Here is a 20,750-nt window from a genome sequence, read left to right as displayed (position 1 = left end):
ATACTTAAACTCTGTTACATGTCAGTGGCAAATATTGTATTGTACAATTTTCTTCACTACACTTATCAGATACTTGGTTACTTATAGTTACATTAGAGATTTTACACACAAAACATGTGATCATTCTATATATAAAATCTGATGCATTGTTATAGATAAATGTTATAAATGCTCAAGTACTAAAATGCTGTTTAGATGTTAATACATCAATACTACTACTACTACTACTAATAATAATAATAATAATAATAATAATAATGATAATGATAATGATAATGATAATACTAATACTAATACTAATACTACTACTACTAATAATAATAATAATAAACTCTGCAGGTCTGCAGGCGGCCTCTCAGCCATGATGCTTCCCTCAGACCACACCCAGATCTCAGCCCAAACTTCCCGGGCTCCTCCTCCTCCTCCCCCGGGCTGCCCCTCAACTTCCATTCTCCAAAAAAAAAAAACACTCCAGTGTTATCCTGAGTCCATGGTCCAACTTGTGCCACATTAAAGTAAGTTATGTCAGCTTATGTTCGTGGTTATGATCGCTCAGTGCGTGTTGTCTGATCATCCAGCCTCATCCTCATGTTTTGGTTTTGTTGTTCGGACTGCTGGCTAACTGGCTAACTCTAGCTTAGCCGAGGTTATCTGGGGAAAACATGCGACCAAACTAGTGTGTGAGTGAAAAGTTGGGAAGTTTCTTGTTATGGAAAAAGTTAGAAAAATCCGACATGATTTTCTTGGATGGATAACGGGACCGTTTACTTTGTTTGACGGTGGTAACGGGGGCTGGCTAACCAGCCTGCTAACATCAAAATAACTTCACAGTCGCATGGTGTGTTTTAAAAAGCTGTGTACAATCATGAACTTACGTCAGAGTTAGGAAGGTTTTCATGAACTTGATCCACGTTGTCTCACTTTACTGAGAGTAACGCAGCGTTACTTCATAAGCTGCAGTTTTTAGTCAAGTCGATAAATTTGATGTTTCAAATGAGCCAAAGTTTGTAACTTTTAAAAGGTCTGTGTTTGAAATGAAGTAAATAAGCCATCACTGAAGCTTTTTTATGATAAAGTTTGAACCAATTGTTTGTGCATACTTGCTGTAAAGTCACATATTACCAACTCTGTGTGTCAGATCTGTTTTCTAACACGAAGCAGCTCCACGATGTGTTGATTTGCATTAACATAATGAAAACATTGTGACAGCTGCTATTCTTGTTCTTCAGCTGCACTGTCCACATGCTTTGTGCCCTTTTAAATTGTCACAAAGAAAGAAAACACAACTTCCATTAGGTCTAAAACTATGCATGCATAAACTGTAAGCTTGATCAAAAACAAGGGCGAGTGAAGCGTTATTTATTGTAGCCCGGGGCAGGATGATAAACTGTGAGACGAAGAGGCAGCTGTCTCTTTATTATCTCCAGGCCATTGTTGGCAAATCAATAAACAGGCTGAGCTTCATGGCAACCCTGTTTTCTTTTGTGTTATTTACATCAGTGTGATGAAGAACCTCAATTTACCTTTGATGAGCTGAAATCAAACGTTCCCTCGTAGTAAAGATTTCTGTGAGTTTTATCTAACTTTCCAGAATAGTCTCTTTTATTACAAAAACATCACGACTTATTGCATTATCAAAGTATAAATGTATCCATATCCACCTCTCCGGTTTTAGCTTAAAGTGAAAATGTGGCAGAAATTGTACACAAAAAAAAAAGTGTGCTTGAGCTGCCGTCACTGGGAAATCAAGTAATCGATTATGTTCACTTATGGCCTATATTGCATCTTTCAGCCAGCCAGACAGTAAAAAAAACTTTTGGTGACGGATGATTTCCATCCCTTCCAGTGGCCCCCGAAATGATCCATACATAGCAGAGGAACACAGAGGAGCTCTACCAGCGCAGAAGGAATGTCTCCCAAAGTGCCCGGTGGCCAAGGCAGAGGGGATTATTCTGCAGTGCAAGTGGCTGTTCGAGTGCGTCCCCTGCTGCCTAAAGAGCTTCTACACTGCCACGAGAGCTGCATCACCGTAGACTCAGAGCTGCACCAGGTTACGCTGGGTCACGACAGACACTTCCTATGTGACTACCTATTTGAAGAAACTTGCTGTCAAGAGGAGGTTTATTCGGTGTCTGTCGCACCACTTATAGATGCATTCTTTCAAGGGTTCAATGCTACGGTCTTTGCCTATGGGCAGACAGGCTCGGGCAAGACATACACCATTGGAGAGGCTAATATCTGTAAGTTATTTTATTTTATCCTTTATTTCATTGTCATTTCGGTTTATCCTGCACAATTACAAATGTTCTAAATGTGTTTAAATTTGTAGGCTCCTTTAGAGATGAGGAGCAGGGTATCATCCCCAGGGCTGTTGCAGATATCTTCAAGCTGTTAGATGAAAATGATCTCACAGACTTCTCAGTCCGAGTCTCCTATCTGGAGGTCTATAAAGAGGAATTCAAGGACTTACTGGAGGTGGAGACGGCCAGCAAGGACATCCACATCCGGGAGGATAAAGGCAACATTGGTATGGAATTGGCAGCCTAATTAGTCTTAAACATGTTTCTCTGGTTGTGATATAACTTAATTTTACTTTATGTATGTATTTATATGCATTTAATGTTTTTCCATCTATTGATTTCATAGTTTTGTGTGGCGTAAAGGAGTGTGAAGTGGAGGGTCTCGATGAGGTGTTGAGTTTACTCGAGTCAGGAAACACAGCCAGGCACACTGGCGCAACCCAGATGAATCTAAACTCCAGCCGGTCACACACTATCTTTACCGTGTATATGGACCAGCGTCGGGGAAGCTCTCGCCTTTATGGGACTGCTACAAGTTCTGGACCACAAATGTTGTCTTCCAAGTTCCACTTTGTCGACTTGGCAGGGTCTGAGCGCATCCTAAGGACAGGGAACACCGGAGAGAGACTTAAAGAGAGTATTCAGATTAACAGCGGCCTTCTGGCTCTGGGAAATGTCATTGGGGCACTGGGTGACCCCAAGAGGAAAGGCTCTCACATACCATACAGAGATTCAAAAATCACAAGGTACATTTCTAATACGTTCATGAGATACTTTGCCATACAATTTAATGCCAGTTTGGTTTAATTTATATAACCCCTTTTCTCACCTAGGATCCTAAAAGACTCTTTGGGAGGGAATTCAAAGACACTCATGATTGCCTGCATCAGCCCATCCTCCTCAGACTTTGATGAGAGTCTGAACACACTAAACTACGCCACAAGGGCCAGAAACATTCAAAACAGGGCAACAGTCAACTGCAAGCGGGAGCCAGATCGGGTGGAAGGGCTGGAGCAACAAATCAAAGCCCTTCGCAGGGCCCTCGAAAACCGCCAGCGTTCGGAGACGCGCATTATTTCTCACGCTGATCCAAACAGGAGACCCCGACTCGGAGAGGGAGAGATCAGCAGACTGCAAGTGCAGAGTGCCCACTACAGGACGTGCACAGACACTGCTTACAGGTTAAAGCACATGGATTGATCGAGTTAAATCTAGTCTGAATCATTTTTAAATTTGCTGTAAGGGTGCCATTGGTGCCCCATGCACAAGTTTAGAGATAAGAGAGATATTAAGTGATAAGTGATCATAACTATTTATGATATATAATATTCAAGCATCTTTCATGTAATTCTATGTGATCCAAATGAAATTCAGTTGCTCGTGTAAATTTGAGAGATTTCACTCTGTTGAGAGAATTCTGGTATTGATCTATCTTTTTATTTTGTCTACAAATCCCTAAAAAGACCAAAACCCACCAGTGTTAGAGCATGTGTTTAGCCAAAGCTTGATATATGGTCATTGTTCATTACAACTCTAAAAACTTAAAAATACCTAAAAGCCACACACTGACATATTTCTAATTTCTATCTTTTTTTTCTTTTTTTTTTCTTATGGAATGCAGCTCAGTGCTGAACAGAAGTATGTTCAAACTGGTTTGTTAGTTTGAGGAGCAGAGAATAAGAAGAAATGATTATTAAATTAATGTTTATTGTAGCATAAAGCTATAGGCTGTATCATCATCATCATCATTATTTTTTTCTTTAAAATCTTCTGTTACTAATGTATCACAGGTTGCTGCGGGAGCTGCAGAGCGAAGGGGCTCTGACTGCAGAACAGAGTCTGAGAGTGAAGGAGTGGCTGTGCTCCGTGGAGGAGGAACGAAGCGGACTGACCACTGCCTCAGGACCAGACAGTGGTATCGAGAACAGCTCCACCGAGGACAGTGTGGCATTAAGGAGAGGAAGGCCTTCTGTAAGGAACCAGGTGTGTCTCTTTTCACACTCTGAAGCGAACAAATTCTTTCTGTAAAATTTCAGGGATTTTAGGCATAATGTGCTGCTATGTTTATTTGTGTTTTAAATATTACCCAGGATGCAGAGGCTGTGGACGAGAGATGGAGCCACGAACATGAAAGTGAGAAAGATGCAGAGAAAGAGGACAGTATTGCCCATCTTCAAGCACAGATCCAGAGGTTGGAGAGCGAGAACACAGACTTTTTAGCAGCTCTAGAGGACGCTATGGAGCAATACAAACAGCAGGTATGATGCAGTGAAATTCTAATATTGTTCTTCCATTAGTGCGGTGTGTCACAGTTCATATTTACTGTGAATTGTCACAGCAGGGCTAACCAAGCTGAGCTGCAGTAATATGAGCCAGATTGGAAACAGAGTGATCGTCCCTCTCCCCAAGCTGTGTCAACATTATATTACACAGATTTGTTACTTTACATGACATGTTACTTATTTGATTACTTCCCCCCTGTCTCAGAGCGATAAGCTGCAGGAGCAACAGGACTTAATAGCAGAGCTGCAGTGTCATCTGTCTACTCCGGGGCTGATGGGCCTGGGCCTTAACTTGAGATCGCGGCCACACACGGCCCCTATGGGCTCCATGCAACACAGTCAGAATGGAGGCACATACAGACAGGTAACCAGCCAGCAGAGTTGGTTCAGCCTGTGGAAGTGTGTGAAGTCAAAAGTTATCTTTTATAGGATGAGCATATGCTAAAGTTGCAGTGTACCATTTTATAAAGAAAACGCTTACTAACATATTTATGCTGATCCACGAGTATGACATAGCCTGTGTGTGGTTTCAGGTCAGTCCAGTGGGTTACCTTGGCAATGGGCCTTGTGGTGATCAGGATGGTAGCCTCTATGAGGAGCAGGAGATTCCAGGAGGAGCAGAAATGCAGGACACTGAAGAGGAAGGCAGTAATTACAACCTCAGCCGGGAGAGACGCAAGTATGTTGTTTTGATAAAATTCATAGTATCTGGTACTTAACATTACATAAATTAAGCTTTAATAAAATACATATTGCATGCATGACAGACTTTTTAAATGTTATTGCACATGTGCTTATTTTTGTGAGAAAGGCAGGTGAACCTGACCTGGACCAAGAAGGACATGCTGTCAGGAGGACTAGCAGCCAGTGGTAGAGGGCTCATACCTCACATGCCCGAACCAGATCATCCCTGTTTAGCCAGAAAAGCATGTAAGTCTAACAACTTTAGATGTCTTTATGTAGATTTTTGTTGTTTGAATTGTTTGTGTGACCTCACTAATGAAATAATTTATACACAAATGTTGGCACATTGAGAAGCATTCACTCAGTACCAGTCACAGAAAAAGTGATATGCAACCATTTTTTCCAGAACATGTTCAAAATCTAAATCTTCACGTGTACTCACATGTGTTTGTGGAAAAGTTGCTGTGTTTCACCATCTATAAACTTTCCACTGCATCTTACCACATAAAGCAATGATCCACAGGCGTTTAGGCATGCTGTCTTCTGGTGCACTAAACATGTCCATTTCCAGGACTGAGAAATACTAAATTATTTTCTTTTGCACAGAAAGATCTTTAAAAAAAATCTGAGAGTTTTGGATTGTGTTTTAGATTCTTTGGCGATCAGATGTTTTTAAACTGTATTCAACATTTTGCTTTTGTTTTCTTGAGGAGTATTGATCTGTGTTGGTATTTAAGGAAGGTCACACATGAGGGTTTGAACCTTGGCTGTTGCTTTAATCCTCTGTCCCCTTTTATATTACATTATACCACCCTGCTGACCTCTCATGTACTCTCTCGCCTCTCTGCGTAGCCAACACCAGTACGGGGGAGACATCTGTGCGTGAAAGTCTGAAGAGTTTTGAAGGCGTTTCAGAGTGGGGACTTCTTCAGGCACAGCAGAAAATCAGGGAGCTGTCTGTCACCATCCGCATGAAGGAAGAACTCATCAAAGAGTTGGTCAAAACAGGTAGCAATTTCAGTTTCTGTGTCTTTCCCAAATGGAGGTTCTCTTATGTGTTTTTGGTCAATTAAATTGTTGATGTTTTTAGGTAAGGATGCTCAGGCCCTGAACAGGCAGTACAGCCATAAGATCACAGCTCTGGAGAGCGAAGCTATGCAGGCTCGACAGGAGCTGCAGGAGGCCCAACGGCAGCTGCAGGATCTAGAGAAGCAAGAGAGAGAAATCAGTGCAACAGACAAGACCAGAGCACAGGAGTGTCGCAGGAAGATAGCTGCTGCTCAGAGCAAAGTCCAGGTTTGACTGTCACACTTCTATATAACACATAGAACAACAGACAAAAGATGATGATTTCCAGCTAAGATACACAACACTGTATTTTAAATATTCTTCTTTTAATAATTTCGTATTAGGTTCTCAGTCAGCGTCAGAGGGATACTGCTCGTCTTGCTAACCTTCCTGCCCAGAGTGAACGTCGTGTGTTAGAGCTGGAGCGAAGTGTTCAGAGTATGAGACAGCAGCAGGAGCAGCTGCAGAGGCGGCTGCGACAGGAAAGTCAGCAGAAACGACGTCTGGAGACCGAGATGCAGCGAAGAACTCACAGAGTCAAGGTACCTCAAGCCAGTACAGCAGGGCAGTAATGTGTTTAATTACCAGTTACTAATTGTGGGTATTTTGTACAAAAATGGTGTCACTTACTTCAACACATAGCTTCAAATATGGAAGAAACACTGCTCTCTAGTATTGACGCTGAAGTCCAACAGTCTAACCTGAAAAGCGATCAAAACGGCAACCTTTCATCCAACATTTAACTTTGGTGTCTCACATTAGTTAAAGATCCAGTGTGTCAGACAAGACATGAGCAAGAAAACAAACCTTAGCCAAAGTTTATTTAAGTCATTGTTTCATTTAGCCAGTCCCAAATATTTTCCAAATGTAATGTTTGTACTGTTGCAGGGAACAGCTAGAAAGGTTCCAAGACGTCTGACTGCTGTAACACTGTAAATTCATAGCAGAGGTTTGCCACACCATCAATTTCTGGTTCTAATCATTGCCTCTAAGTCAGAATGACTTAACTCCCCAAGCTCTATGCAAAGTAAATGCTACTCATTAGAAGTCCACATGTCTGGCAATAGTGAATAAAAATTAAATGAGGACCAAATGCATTTTATTTCTCTATGGCAGAGTAGTAGTAGTTCTGTTCTAGCTCTGTACTGGACCTTTCATCTTTCTTTCTTCTATCCCTTCTGTAGGTGCTCGAGATAAAGAATGAGCAGCAGCAAAAGATCCTGAGAATAAAGACAGAGGAGATCGCAGCCTTCCAGAGGCAAAGACGCAGCGGCAGTAACGGCTCTGTCATCTCATTGGAAGAGCAACAGGTGGGACAGAAACTAACTTTAAATTCATACAAAGCAAAGTGCCTGTAAATCTTTTTAAAAAAAATAGTCACACAATGGTTTGATGTATCAGTTTTTGTGTCTTAACTGACTGTGAGCAGAAGATTGAGGAACAAAAACGCTGGCTGGATGAGGAAATGGAGCGGGTACTGGAACAGAGGAGAGGGCTGGAAGATCTGGAAGGAGAGCTCACAAAACGAGAGGAAATCCTGGCCAAGAAAGAGGCACTGCTACATGAACGCAGCGGCCTGGAGACCAAGAGGCTCCGCTCCAGTCAGGTATTAACAGCAACAATCAGGTGATTGTCATCAGGTGACACAAGGAACTCACACAAGCTTAAAACTTTTTTTTTTTCTTCATCTTCCAGGCCCTGAGTAAAGACCTGTTGACACTGACGGGGCGTATTGAGACACTTGAGCGAGAGCTGAGTGAGAGGAATGGTCTTCTTCGCAGCAGCAGCGCTCAAGACTCTCAACAGATTCGCCAAGAGATCTCCAACCTACGTCAAGAGAAAGACTCACTGCTAAAACAAAGAGTGGAGCTGGATGATAAGCTGCGGCAGGGTAACCTGCTGTCACCTGAGGTCAGATATTACTCTTGGGTTCAAGACTTGAGACTTTGTGTCTTCTGAGCAGTGGTCATGATATCAGCCTTCATGACAGACGAACATGTTTTTAATTGCTTGGCAAAGAAAGATCAAATTACTTCAGAGTAAGAGAGATATTACTCTGCTGCAAACAGATTCTCACATGCAAAGGTGCTCCGTTTGTCCACCAATCATTACCAATCAGAAGAGCCCAGGTTTATTACACGGAAAGCCTATAATAGTATTTCCCACTAATACAGCCTTCCTGTGGAAGCGGGCCATGTATATTAATGTTTTTTCCAGAGAGGGAGAGAGAGATGTTGTCTTGAATATGACTATGTTTTTGGTGTATGGTGGAGATGGTTCAGAAAGTTATTATACAGTCTGTACAGTACCTGACACATGAAAAATAAAGAAGTGTTCAACTTGCAGTTTAAAAATAAGATCATGACCCACCAGCTGCAAATTTCCCTTCAAATCAAACACACGGCAATCCGCTCATTAAAAGAACTGAATAAATGAACATGAAGTAGTTCCTTTTTCAGGGTAAACGAAAAGGTGAACAGATGAAAATAGTGAGTAAACACTAAAATAAGGTGAAGAATGCTGAAATAAGAAAGAAACTACTTAAAACTGAAATATACCCTCCTCCCAAGTCACAGTCATGCTGGGAAAAACACAGTTTATTTGTTTAAGCTCTAAATGAGCAGTATTGGTATCAGCTGATACTGCTTCCAGTAATCTGTGATCGGCCCCAGAAATCCTGATGTGGGCTCTCTCACTCACATGGCAACATTAAGAAGTTTGGCTAGAACGCATGTAACAACGTTCTCACTGGAACTGTTAGTGAATTTCTTCCTTGTGCCTGAAAGTTTATGTTCATGTTCTCATGACGTCCATCTGTTCCCACTGTTTCTAGGAGGAGCGAACACTCTTCCAGTTTGACGAGGCGATTGAGGCTCTGGATGCAGCTATTGAGTACAAGAATGAGGCCATCACTCAGAGGCAGAGACAGCTGAGGGCTTCTGCCAGTATGCTCTCTCAGTGGGAGATGAACCTAATGGCCAAACTCAGTTACCTGTCTGCCTCTGAGACCAGAGCTCTGCTATGCAAGTATTTTGACAAGGTTTGTGCAACAACTGTTTTTAGCAGTGTTCTCACCTGCTTCAGCGTCGCAAAAATGAGCTTGCAGGGAGAAAATTATGAACTCACGATACGTATACTGATGAGAACTGATATGAATGTTTCCTGTAGGTGGTGTCTCTGCGTGAGGAGGAGCGTAAACTACAACTTGCCCTGGCTGAGCTAGAAATGCAGCTGGATGAACAGCAGAGGCTGGTGCAGTGGTTAGAGAACGCCCTTGATCGCACACAGCTCGACACAGATCGTCGGCTCACGCAACAGCAGAAGGAACATGAGAGGAGCGTACAGCTTTTACTGCAGCAGTGTCGAGGTGTGGAGCATATGGAGGTTTTACAAATAACAAAAGTATTATTTCTCACAAAAGGTGGAAGAAATAAGGAAAGGATGCCTGTATGTGTTTGTGCTTGCATCACTTATAATGCATAATAATACACTGGAAGTACTTTACTAGGTTTAAAGGTATACGTGATTAAAGTAAGGGTATTGCAGAGAGACAAGTTATTTATCTTTTTTTCCTTCCACATTATTATTATTTTCTTTAGATGATTTCCATAATCAGACATTAAAATTGATAGTATTTGCATACCCTCATGTCTGTCCTCTTGACCCACAGAGCAAATGGACGAGGGCCTGGCAGGAAGGCAGCGGCAGTTTGAGGTATGGATCCACAACCTCAGCAAGGAACTGAACCACTACAAGGCAGCAAATCTGGAACTAAGCAACAAACTGAGGGAGCTCTGTGGTTCAACCAGCCAGCCAAAGGAGCATGCTAAAGGTAAGTGTATTATTAGATCAAAGTGTTTGTTGCTTTTAATATGTTTGATTATTATAATCGTTGTGTTTACACCTTGAAGCGAGATGGCTTCAGATACCCATGTTATTAAGCCATACTTTGCTTAATGCCATATAAAGTGACTTGTGCCAATTTCCCTCCACTTACACTCGGGCAAATCCACTTCACAGAGTTTTGTTTTAAATCTTACATATCTTCTGTATCTTTATTCTCCTCTCCATTTCTGTCATACTGCCACTAACTCTGTTAGGAAGCAGAAGGATTATCCATAAACCTTTATATTACTTTCTTGATTAAACTTAAATTAAACTAAACCAAATGTTTGCATGAAATTGTAGCTATATCTTTGAATGGCATCATAAATTACCAAACATTAAGGTTATCGGGCAGTGATGTAGTTACCAGAAAAGTAAGCAGACTAACCATTCTGTGTATGGACACCATACCATAGTGTGTTGATGTTGTTTCCATGGACACAGTGGGTAAACAAAACTGACAAGATTAAGACAAATAACATTGTTTAAGTTTTTTCAACTCATTTTAATTCATATTTATAAACTACACCAACGAGGCAGGAACAGTAACATTAATTATTCAGTAGGTTACAGGAAAATAACAGTAAGTTTAGGTAGCACTTGAGATGTTGACAATGGTTGTCCAACTTTCTGTGTGAGAGTGTGGAAAGCCTTGATTTAACCTTTAACAATACGTTTTTTTCAAAACACATTTTCTAGGTAATATTTTAATCTGATAAACAACTAGTAGTGAATGCTGTCAGTAAGAAGAACAACAATTGCCTCTGGACATGAGAACATGAGAATTGTACTAATTGTATGAAGTAAATGTACTTTCCTTCCTTCATTGTCTTTCAGTTGTGGTGTCTGATGGTAAACCAGCAGGCACGGGCAGCATGGAGAAGCTGCCTCGCTGCCCTGAGGACACTCCAGGAGGCAGGGGGACAGGGCAGTCGGACAAACCTTCCAGGTCTAGAGAGGAAATGCGCGAGCTGGTGAACACCCCTCTCCCGTCTACGTGGAGACGCTCTTCTCTCCCCACAGAGGAACCAGCTGTCATGGAGGAGTTGTGGCTTCGAGCGGGTGGGGACGCTCCTGCTAACCGTGTAGTTCAAACTGGTCTGGGGTCCTGGGGCGGGCCAACAGCCCTGCCTGTGGTTAAGTCTCGCCGAGAGTCCCGCCGCTCCAGCCTCAACGTCGGACCACTGACTTCAAACAATGCATTCATTGATGTACGGAAGAATCCTGTCTGAATATCGATATTGCGTTACTTTTCATTCTCATAGATTTTTGTTCTGTGGTTTCTGAAATATTTTATCCATCTGTAGTTTTTGCATTTCAATTTTTAAAATGTTTTTTAATGAACAAGGACACCCACTGACTATATGAAGCACTTTCACTAAGGTCGACTTTCCTTTTCATACAGTAATTGGTAGAGAATATGGTCATGCCAACCATCCATCCATCAATACTCTGTAACCGCTTATACTCACTATGGTCTCAGGTGGGCTGGAGCCTATCCCAACTGACTTTGGGTGAGAGGTAGGGTACATCCTGGACGAGTCGTCAGCTCATCACCGGGCACATAGAGACAAACAACTGTTTGCACCTACGGACAATTTAGAGTCACCAATTAAGTGCATGTCTCTGGACTGTGGGAGGAAGCTAGAGTACCCGGAGCAAACTTCACACAGAAAGATCCCCAGCTGAGGTTCAACCCAACCTTCTTACTCCACCACTGTGCCACCCGTCATACCAACCATGAAAGTCAATAAGCGGTAAATCATTTGCATCAATACAAAAGGAGATTCTCATGTTCTCTAATCATGTAGTCTTTTTACCTTCTACAGTATTTTATATTAAAATGTTTTTGTGTTCCTCACTTATCTGCCTCGTGTTTGCATCTCTATTCAAAGCAAGAAATCTTTATATGAAGCTTCTATTTCTTCCACAATTTGTGACACAGGAATAGGGAAATGATTATTGACATTTGACTTGGATGTTATCTCAGCTGATGTAGATGAGGCATGAAAGCTTCTGTGAAATGTCAGATTAGCATAGGCGTGGTGAGGAGAAATACAGCTGTGATCAGTTGGGCAGGGCTCAGAGGCCACAGTCTTTTTCTTGCAGGAAAATTCCAACAGCACCCAAAATTCACAAATAAAAGGAAATGATAAATGACACTTTAAAGCTTGCAACGCTTTAATCCATGGAGAGAATCTTTATGTTTGAAGTTTTCTTCACTATAAAATATTCTGGTGATATTCAACACAGACTGATACATTGCAAAAAGGTAATGGTAATAGTTAATTCAACATACTGTTAATGATGTCAATATACCAAAATGTAAACGAATACAGGCACAGAAAACATCGTTCTGTAGCCCCCAGTGAACTCACTGACTGCACGTCAACATTATACCTCTTCTTTACATTCCCCAAAGCCCCAAAATTGTAGGACTTCCAAACATGATTAGAAAAATAATTATAATAACAGAGGTGAAGAATAACAGACTTTGAGAGGTATAGTAAAACTGTGAATGGTTTATTAAATCAGTTATGACTGGTTTAGGGTGTCATTTTACAATACCAAGATTTTTTTTAGTGACATCCAGTGACGTAGTTGCTGATTGCATCGCCCTCCCACATTTACCTGATCATCTCCCTATAGTAGAGTACAGAGAATATTAAATGTGTGAGATAGAACTGTGGACACAGTTTCAGCAGTAGAGGGCAGTGTAAACTCAGTGTTTCACATGAGTGAAATATTTGCAGATTCATCTCCATGAGGGTCAAGCAACAGTTTTTTCTCCAAACCAGATTTTTAAAAAATGTTATTGCTAATTTGGCTTCCACAGATGGGGACAATAATTCTACAAACTAAATTAAAACTGCAACAGATAAACCCAATAATGCTCTGAGAATAAAACCAAAATCAAGTCCTATCAAATCTTTCTAGCTCCATATTAGGCTTGGTAGTTTTGGCAGTGGACTGGGCAGGGCAGTTTGGAGGATGAAACCCAAAACATTTTATACAGTGAGGAATTATGGGAGAGAGATGATCCAGGTCATATGAGGGGGAGTGGGGTCTGGTTTTAGGACTCTGAACACTGTAACAGAGGAGGCGGGTTCATATCCATCCACATCCTTTGTAGATATAAAAGGCTATCTAAGATAACAAAAACATATTTTTTTCTTGTTTTTTATTACATACACTAAACATTATATTCCATTTCTACCAAATCATCCTCCTGAATCTTACACACCGGACCTTTAAATAACCCTGTGAAGCTTTTGACCAATAGTGGCGCTGCAGAACAAAGTTGAGTGGAGTGGGTTACTTCAATTGACAGTACAAACAATGGACAGAGCCTGAGTGACGTCACTTGCAGGTTTCTGAAGCGCCATGTTGAAAGCGAAAATATGTGATGTAAAGATGTACTTTTTCTTCCGCCTCCTGGTTGATCTAAATATTGGCAAAGATGTGGATCAATGGCGGACCTGAGCCCCACCACCCCCCCAAAGCTCCGGAGACCAAAACCGTTTTTTGAACCAGGCTGTAAACATGTTTAATTCTGCTGTGAAGTTGGGACATTTTAAAACGTGCTGATGAAGACTCACTCCTGCAGTGTGTCTCAAGAGGACATTTGAGGATTTACAGTTTTCAGCACTTCTGCGTTGGCTTCATTTCCCAGCATCAGAGGTTGCCACTTGGTTACTCCAGGCATGAGAACACTCCAGCACACCACAACCAAATATTGACCTGATATATTTAAGGCAGAGGGCTACAATAAATATCAGTACATCAATCAATAGTTCAATCAACAGCAATGTGCTGTAAAATGTAAACAAGCCACTGAAAGAAGTGAATGCCATGTGTGAATGCAGGTTTTTGCTGATTTGCTCTCAATATGTTTGGCTTTAAATACAAACAATATTGAATCTAATTTTGCATTGTTGTCTGTCACAGTGTCTTCATCCTTATTACCACTGGGGGGTGCCAAACCCAGACCTTTTCAAATTCTACATAGTGCCTTTAAGTTTGAGGAGATGACAAGTGTCAGTTAGTTGATTCATGAACTGCTGCCTGATTACCTTCTTAACAATATTATACAATTTTTGGAAATAAATGGAAATAAGACAAACCATTTAATAGCATGAGCACTATGACTATAACCTGCTGCACAGTGGAGTTACTCATGATCTAAAAGTGCGCATGCGACATATCGCCAATCGGAGGACACATCCGATTGGTTGTCAGCAACTTGCCGTCGCTGTGACGTCAGCGCAGCGTTTAGAGAAAAAGGCAGAGAGGAGGTGAGAGCAGATCATTGGATGCTCCAACAGGGGATAAAAACATCCTTAGGAGCTCGGACACACACAGTTGACACACTGCGGATGAAAGGCCATCATACACACATCTCTGCTCGTCTGACGGACCCCCAGGATCCCGATCACGGATACAAAACACACAATTCAACAAGGATATCTCCTCCACATCCTCGGCAGACGGTGTGGGATTTATCGATCTGATCACTCACGCGCTCACCTGTTTGTCAAACCGAGGCTGCACGGGAAAAAACTCCTGCACATCTGGAGCCTGAATGATGCTACCGAGCCAACCCTCATCTCCACATGTGGATGTTTTAGTCTCCGTGGACGCAGGAGGCATCTTGCACGACGTGAAAGTGAGTCTTTTTTTTTTTTTTGGATACAGGGGTCTTGATTAGTTCCCACAGATGTCATCTACAGGCATGTTTTAATGAATGCAAATCATCCACAGCCTGTACACGCACTGGCCTAATGTTAGACATATTTTTAGGAACAGGGTGTTATAGACTATAGTCTGCGTTCATTTCATATAGTCACGTTTCGAATAGGGTTACAGCCACAGCCAGATAAAGATAGATCATAGTCATAGTGGTCTAGTATGTCCAGTTTCCTGTCTTTAAAATTGCACATGGAGTAAAAGCTCTGCTTTGACCTATTTGACAAAGACAGTGTGAAGCTACAGGCCTGTTCTGTTGTACCAAAAGCCCCTCACAAACCCTCCAATACACTGAACCAATAAAGACAACTTGTGTGTACTTTATTCGTGTGTCCTGATTGTCTTAAAACTGAACACAGTGCAGGCACAGACCCAAGTCTGTCTTTTGAATAATAGTTAATTCATAAAGGACTGCGATAATTGTAGTAATGTGTGTGAGAGTTTTCTCCCATATATACAAAGAGAGTGACGCATGCTTTGTCAGTGCATATACTCCCCAATTATAACAACTGACGTCACACGTACTGACAAAGAGAAGCGTGAGTTCATCATGAGGTTATTATGAGTTAGAGATGTAGATATAGAAGTAATAAACTGTATTTTGAGGGAAAAGTGTAGAAAAGTGACCCGTAGGGTTCAGTATTTACTGTGAGTGACAGCATCATAACATGAGTTTATTAATAATAGTAATGCAGAAATGTAAAGCTGCACAAGCTGCTGTTATCAAATAAATTATAATGCATAAACCTGCAAATCCCCTGATAGTGCCCCCCTCCCAAAGATTTGTAAGATTTTATAGTAATTGCTCAGCAGGATCTTTATGAGGTTTGGCCTCGATGAAAAATATCATGTGGTGCTAATGAAAAATTTGAAGACCTGTTCTCTTCTCTGAGGAAAGATTTAAACGTCTGTTTGAAAGGTGTGAGAGGTAATGTAAAGATTGAATATAAACATATGTAGGCCAAACTACATGTTATATCTGAGTGTTTAAAGCTGCACTTTAAAGTGTGATAAGACAGTGTGATCAGTCACATACTGAATTTGTCACCTCACTTTGTCATATAGTTAGTTAGCCTACTGTGTTTGCATGAAATTGGAAATTATTACAATTAGTCCACAAAGACTTGAGCTCTGTCTGTAAGTGACACAGATATAAGATATTTAAAAGGTTTTAATTGTGTGTTTTGATGGAAAAAATGAATCATGAGTGGAAAGCTTTAAAAAGTTGGTTTCAGTTGGTTGTGGAAAAGTTAAGCTTGAAGTATTTCAGTTTTTAAAATTAAAAATGCCAGTTGAAGTCTTTACAGTGTTAAATTAAGACATTAAGTAATTAGGTATGCATTAACTCCACAATCATTTTCTTTGTTCCCAGGAAGCGTCAGACTTACCTCTTGCTGTTACAGCAAAACAACGGAGACTGTTCCTGTCTTTGGTTATCTAGCTGTATGAGTGTTAATCATCCATCATAAAGCTAGATAACCGAAAGTAGGAATGACCTCCAAACCCTCAACGTCCTGCATTAATGACATTAAACCAAAAGAAAAGACACAGGCACGAGAAGACAGCGCGTCTTTTTAGGTAGGTTATGACAAACTACCTAGTTTTATTGAAAATAAAGGTTCATGAAATTTTATTGCCACAGTCAAAGCTGCAACATTTACTCCATTTATTGATTTAGTAAATTGACAGAAAAACAAGCAACTATTTAGGTCATTTATTAATTGTTCAAAAATAGAAAACTTTTCTCAGTTCCAGTTCCTCTCCTTGCTACTTTTCTTAATCATATGTGTTAGTAAATTGAATATCTTTTATTTTAGACTGTTGGTTGGATAATATAAGCAATTTAATGACATTATCAGGAAATTGTTATTGGCATTTTGCACTGTTTTCTAATTTCTGAAAGTGATTAATCAGAAATAAAAACAATCCTTAGTTGCAGCCTCAGTCATAATGAGACAAACAGTGTAAATCAAAACTACATCTGTCTTTTTATTTCTCTTTCTGTATATAGTTAGATATATTTGAAAATGCCCACTCGCTGATAAACTAAATATTTCTTTCCACTTAATCTTACAAGTGTCTTGATGTTGGTCTCTTGTTAATTCTTTCAAATACCAATCATTATCACACTTGTTTCATTAAACACATAGAAGGCCAAACAGAGCTTGTGAGCTTTGATTATTAATATTAACTTTTTTGAGGAATGTTTTGATCATCTGTGCATGAGGAACATGGGAATAATTATTTACACAAATCGGACACTTTTAGAGAGAAAATATATTTAAAAGTTAAAAATCCAAAATCAGTCCCTGCTGTATACCAGTGTCTTCAAACACACATGAATGCTTTACAGACTTTTAAGTTCTCATTTCTTTCTTTCTTTCTTTCTTTCTTTCTTTCTTTCTTTCTTTCTTTCTTTCTTTCTTTCTTTCTTAGTACGTGTTATTAGGTTGTCCCCTCACTAGTCTCTTTTAAAAAACCCAAAACAATAAAATACTATTTAACTTCCATTATCAATTGAAATATAAATTGTGCTTTTCATTTGCAAAATTCCAAAAATGTAAGAAAATCTTAAAGTTTTTTAAATAATCGTATCAAAGAAGATGTCTCTATACTTCTGCTAAAAATCAAGAAAACAATATAGGCTATGATTGTCAGACAGGCTGCAGATTATATTATCAATATTATTGCACCATTTAAGTTTTGTGTAATTTTAGATATTGTTTGATGTACAGACACAGAGCAGAAAAAAACAGTTAAATACAAATAAGTGTTTTACACCAGGTGCTGAAAATACAAAGAAAAATAAAAGAGAAAAGGTTATTTTCTGAATCTCAGTGTCCACCACTGTGTCATTTACTCTGAGAGAAAGGACTTCTCCCATAGAAGAGACACATGTCGGACTGTGCAGGTTGGCAGAACGTTATGTTGTCTATAAGGAAGCCATCTTGACAGAGTCTGCCTGCTGCCTCTAAAATGGTTGTGTTGGCACAGAGCAGGGCCGCATTAATTGGTCCATCGTTAGCTGTCCATCAGACACTAATCAGTCTATCTTTAAGCCTTCCTGTCAAAATGAAATGAAAATCAAAATGAAGCTAATTACTGAGGTCACTGAGACCTTTTAAAGGCCAATCAATGAGTCAGTGTACATGTGACTGCTACTGAACAGTGAGGGAATAACTGAGTGATTTTGTGGCAGATTACCTCATGAAATGTGATTACATTAAAGCTGCCGGAACATTCCTGCACACCTGATACCTCTGAGAACACACTGATGATGTCATGAGGGGGAATGATCAGGGGAATGTTTTATTAAACTGATAAAAACACCTTTCATAAGCAAATATTAGACATCTCCTATCAAGAATAACCCCTAAAATTAAAACAATGATTCAGAAGTGAAATTTATATCTATATATATATATATATATATCTATATATATATATCAACCACATTTGATTTTAAACTGTGGACATTTAAGGTCTATTAAAGGCAATCTGTATCATCTGTCAGGAGCTTGTAAGTTACCATATACCCCTTGTTATGTCTGCCTGCAAAATAGCAAGAAGAAAGAAAGAGAAAAGAAAGAAAGAAAGAAAGAAAGAAGAAAAGAAAAGAAGAAAAAGGAAAGAAAAAAAGGGAAAGAAAGAAGTTGGACAGAAAAGAAGTTGGGAACATACCAGTGTGCGGTTAATGGTAATTAAAAACATGTGTATAAATAAAATAAAGACTTATAAAGATCACTGTTGTGCTTTCAGATGTTTTTGTATGATCTGTGTTTGTTTCCTTAAAAAAAAAATCTTTCAATTATATTGTCAGCTCACATTTACAGAAATTATTTAAACAATAGTTCTTTTAAAATATAGTAGATAAATAAACCTTATCAGCCTTAGATTAAAGCTTCTTTCTGAGAGCTGCCTCTTCTTTTTTTAAATTTATTTGTTGGCAGAAAGGCCAAAAAGCAGGCCTCTCCTCTGTAAATCTCCTGTAAAACCTTTCAGACCAACAGTCCGTGTTAATTAATAAATTAATAATTATTATTTATAATATTTAGTGTAATGATAGAGCCACATGTGCAGTGAGGAAAGAAGTCAGTTTATTTTTGCATTTAAATCTCCCATCAAAGCACCGGGATGAGGAAGAGAGAGAGGAGGAAACACGTTTCCGTGAATTCATCAACAAACATGGATTACAGTACAGAGGGTGCAGAGGTAGGCCTATATATTATTATCAAATAAGCATTTAGCATAACTCAAGGGATAATTAATAAATATTTATAGTAGAGAAAAAATATCTTCAAACATCTGCCTTTTGGTCAGTTTCTCACCTTTACAACCTTCGGTGTTCATTAAAAACACCTCCATCCTTCATGATTTCTGTTATGAAATATTTTTAAACGCTTCCTCTCTGTTTCTGATGATGATGTTGAACATGTTACACACGTGGGTGAAATAAAGGTCAATTACCGGGCTTAATTGTGTCGGATGGACGTACACTTTGATACAATCCAGTATAAGAATAAACCTGGGTTATTATTATAAATACAGCCTGGAGACAGGTTACTTACTCATTTTCTATCCGCAGTATTGAAACTGAGAGAATGACTCACATGTGCTGCAAACATAAACGCTTCATGCACAAAGTCTCTATCCGACGTGAGGGCTCTGTGATGCTGTGTCTCTCCGTCAGACCTCTGCTGTGGGATAAAAGCAGGCCTGCCAAAAAACCAAGAGTGGCCTTGCAAAGATGGAAAATAAAGGAAACAATCACGCAACTCCAGCCGATAATGAATAGGAGGCAGACAAGCTCTGCATATTAACATAATTGCATAGAAACGAGGGGAGCAGAGAGGCAGAGAGAGAGAGAGACGGTATTTAAAGGCGCAGCAGCACATAGCGTGTCCTCCACCCGCTGCACAACAGCACCAAGCTCTATGTGCAGATTTAAATTATGGACCCTTCATCATTTATGGGCCGATTTTATTGGCATGAAATATTTTATAAAGATGCAGATCTAACATGAAAACTAACGTGAACATTTAAAGATGATATGCCTGTAGAGGCCTTCTTTAAAAGCAGAACAAAATGTATTACCAACAATAAAAGCACTTAACTAGTTTAGCCCACATTTATCTTGAGGATATTCAAATCCAGGCATTTATCACAGGCTTTCAGAAATATTGCAGTCGTGGCTCTTCAGTGTAACCTGCTGCACCTGCCCTGAACATCTTTACCAGACACTGAAAGTTGTAAGATCTTTTGTAAAACTCACATTTTTATGAAACAAAAAGAAGTATTTAAATTCTAATACTGAATCCTTTCTTTATTGTTCATTCATTTATTGTTGGCTTACATGTAGCCATATTCAAATATATTATAGTTTAAAATGCTGAAAACAGCTTACAGAATCCCACCACATGTACATTTTTAATTTAAACAGAATATAAATCCACTCCAAGTTTTTTACAAAATCTCCAGAGACAAGTTAAAGAGGACATGACCTCAGTGAGTGTCCCTGCTTTGAACTGTTTGTGCTATAGAAATTTGAAACGATCAAATGACTTATTACTGGTCTTAGCTAAGACTATTGAGTTAACCCAAACAGCCAAAGCATGGCCCTGTCCTCAGAATAAACTCCACCATGTCTTAAAATCTGATTCATAATGCTGGCGTGTTGTCTTCCACACACTACATGAGTTTTATGTAACAATCCGTGTTTATCTGTGTTCTTATGGACAAATGCAAGTATTGGTTTAAACTGTCAGAATCATGACTGGAAAAATAA

The 20,750-nt window shown here is 39.7% G+C and overlaps 1 protein-coding gene across 3 annotated transcripts in view; it reads left to right on the top strand.

Moving 5' to 3' along the window:
• kif7 (kinesin family member 7) overlaps positions 1 to 12,080 on the top strand; it is a 16,714-nt gene extending 4,634 nt beyond the window's left edge. Inside the window, exons 1-20 of one of the 3 annotated variants that reach the window (XM_010741427.3) lie at positions 360 to 515; positions 1,847 to 2,240; positions 2,330 to 2,527; positions 2,647 to 3,046; positions 3,134 to 3,481; positions 4,091 to 4,283; positions 4,391 to 4,558; positions 4,788 to 4,946; positions 5,116 to 5,261; positions 5,394 to 5,512; positions 6,119 to 6,274; positions 6,357 to 6,562; positions 6,679 to 6,876; positions 7,519 to 7,644; positions 7,764 to 7,940; positions 8,030 to 8,245; positions 9,168 to 9,374; positions 9,503 to 9,701; positions 10,005 to 10,166; positions 11,057 to 12,080. In XM_010741427.3, the coding sequence (XP_010739729.1) occupies positions 1,910 to 2,240; positions 2,330 to 2,527; positions 2,647 to 3,046; positions 3,134 to 3,481; positions 4,091 to 4,283; positions 4,391 to 4,558; positions 4,788 to 4,946; positions 5,116 to 5,261; positions 5,394 to 5,512; positions 6,119 to 6,274; positions 6,357 to 6,562; positions 6,679 to 6,876; positions 7,519 to 7,644; positions 7,764 to 7,940; positions 8,030 to 8,245; positions 9,168 to 9,374; positions 9,503 to 9,701; positions 10,005 to 10,166; positions 11,057 to 11,451 (4,104 nt within the window). In that variant the 5' untranslated portion in view covers positions 360 to 515; positions 1,847 to 1,909 and the 3' untranslated portion in view covers positions 11,452 to 12,080. Of the gene's footprint in view, positions 1 to 359; positions 516 to 564; positions 681 to 1,846; positions 2,241 to 2,329; positions 2,528 to 2,646; positions 3,047 to 3,133; positions 3,482 to 4,090; positions 4,284 to 4,390; positions 4,559 to 4,787; positions 4,947 to 5,115; positions 5,262 to 5,393; positions 5,513 to 6,118; positions 6,275 to 6,356; positions 6,563 to 6,678; positions 6,877 to 7,518; positions 7,645 to 7,763; positions 7,941 to 8,029; positions 8,246 to 9,167; positions 9,375 to 9,502; positions 9,702 to 10,004; positions 10,167 to 11,056 lie in introns of those variants that run through there. The other 2 variants (XM_027281722.1, XM_027281723.1) reach the window with 2 other exon arrangements.
• The last annotated feature ends 8,670 nt before the right edge of the window (positions 12,081 to 20,750 follow it).

Source organism: Larimichthys crocea, chromosome VIII (genome assembly GCF_000972845.2).
Source record: "Larimichthys crocea isolate SSNF chromosome VIII, L_crocea_2.0, whole genome shotgun sequence".
NCBI classification, from domain to species: domain Eukaryota; kingdom Metazoa; phylum Chordata; class Actinopteri; family Sciaenidae; genus Larimichthys; species Larimichthys crocea.
This window is presented reverse-complemented; position numbering and strand designations above follow the sequence as displayed.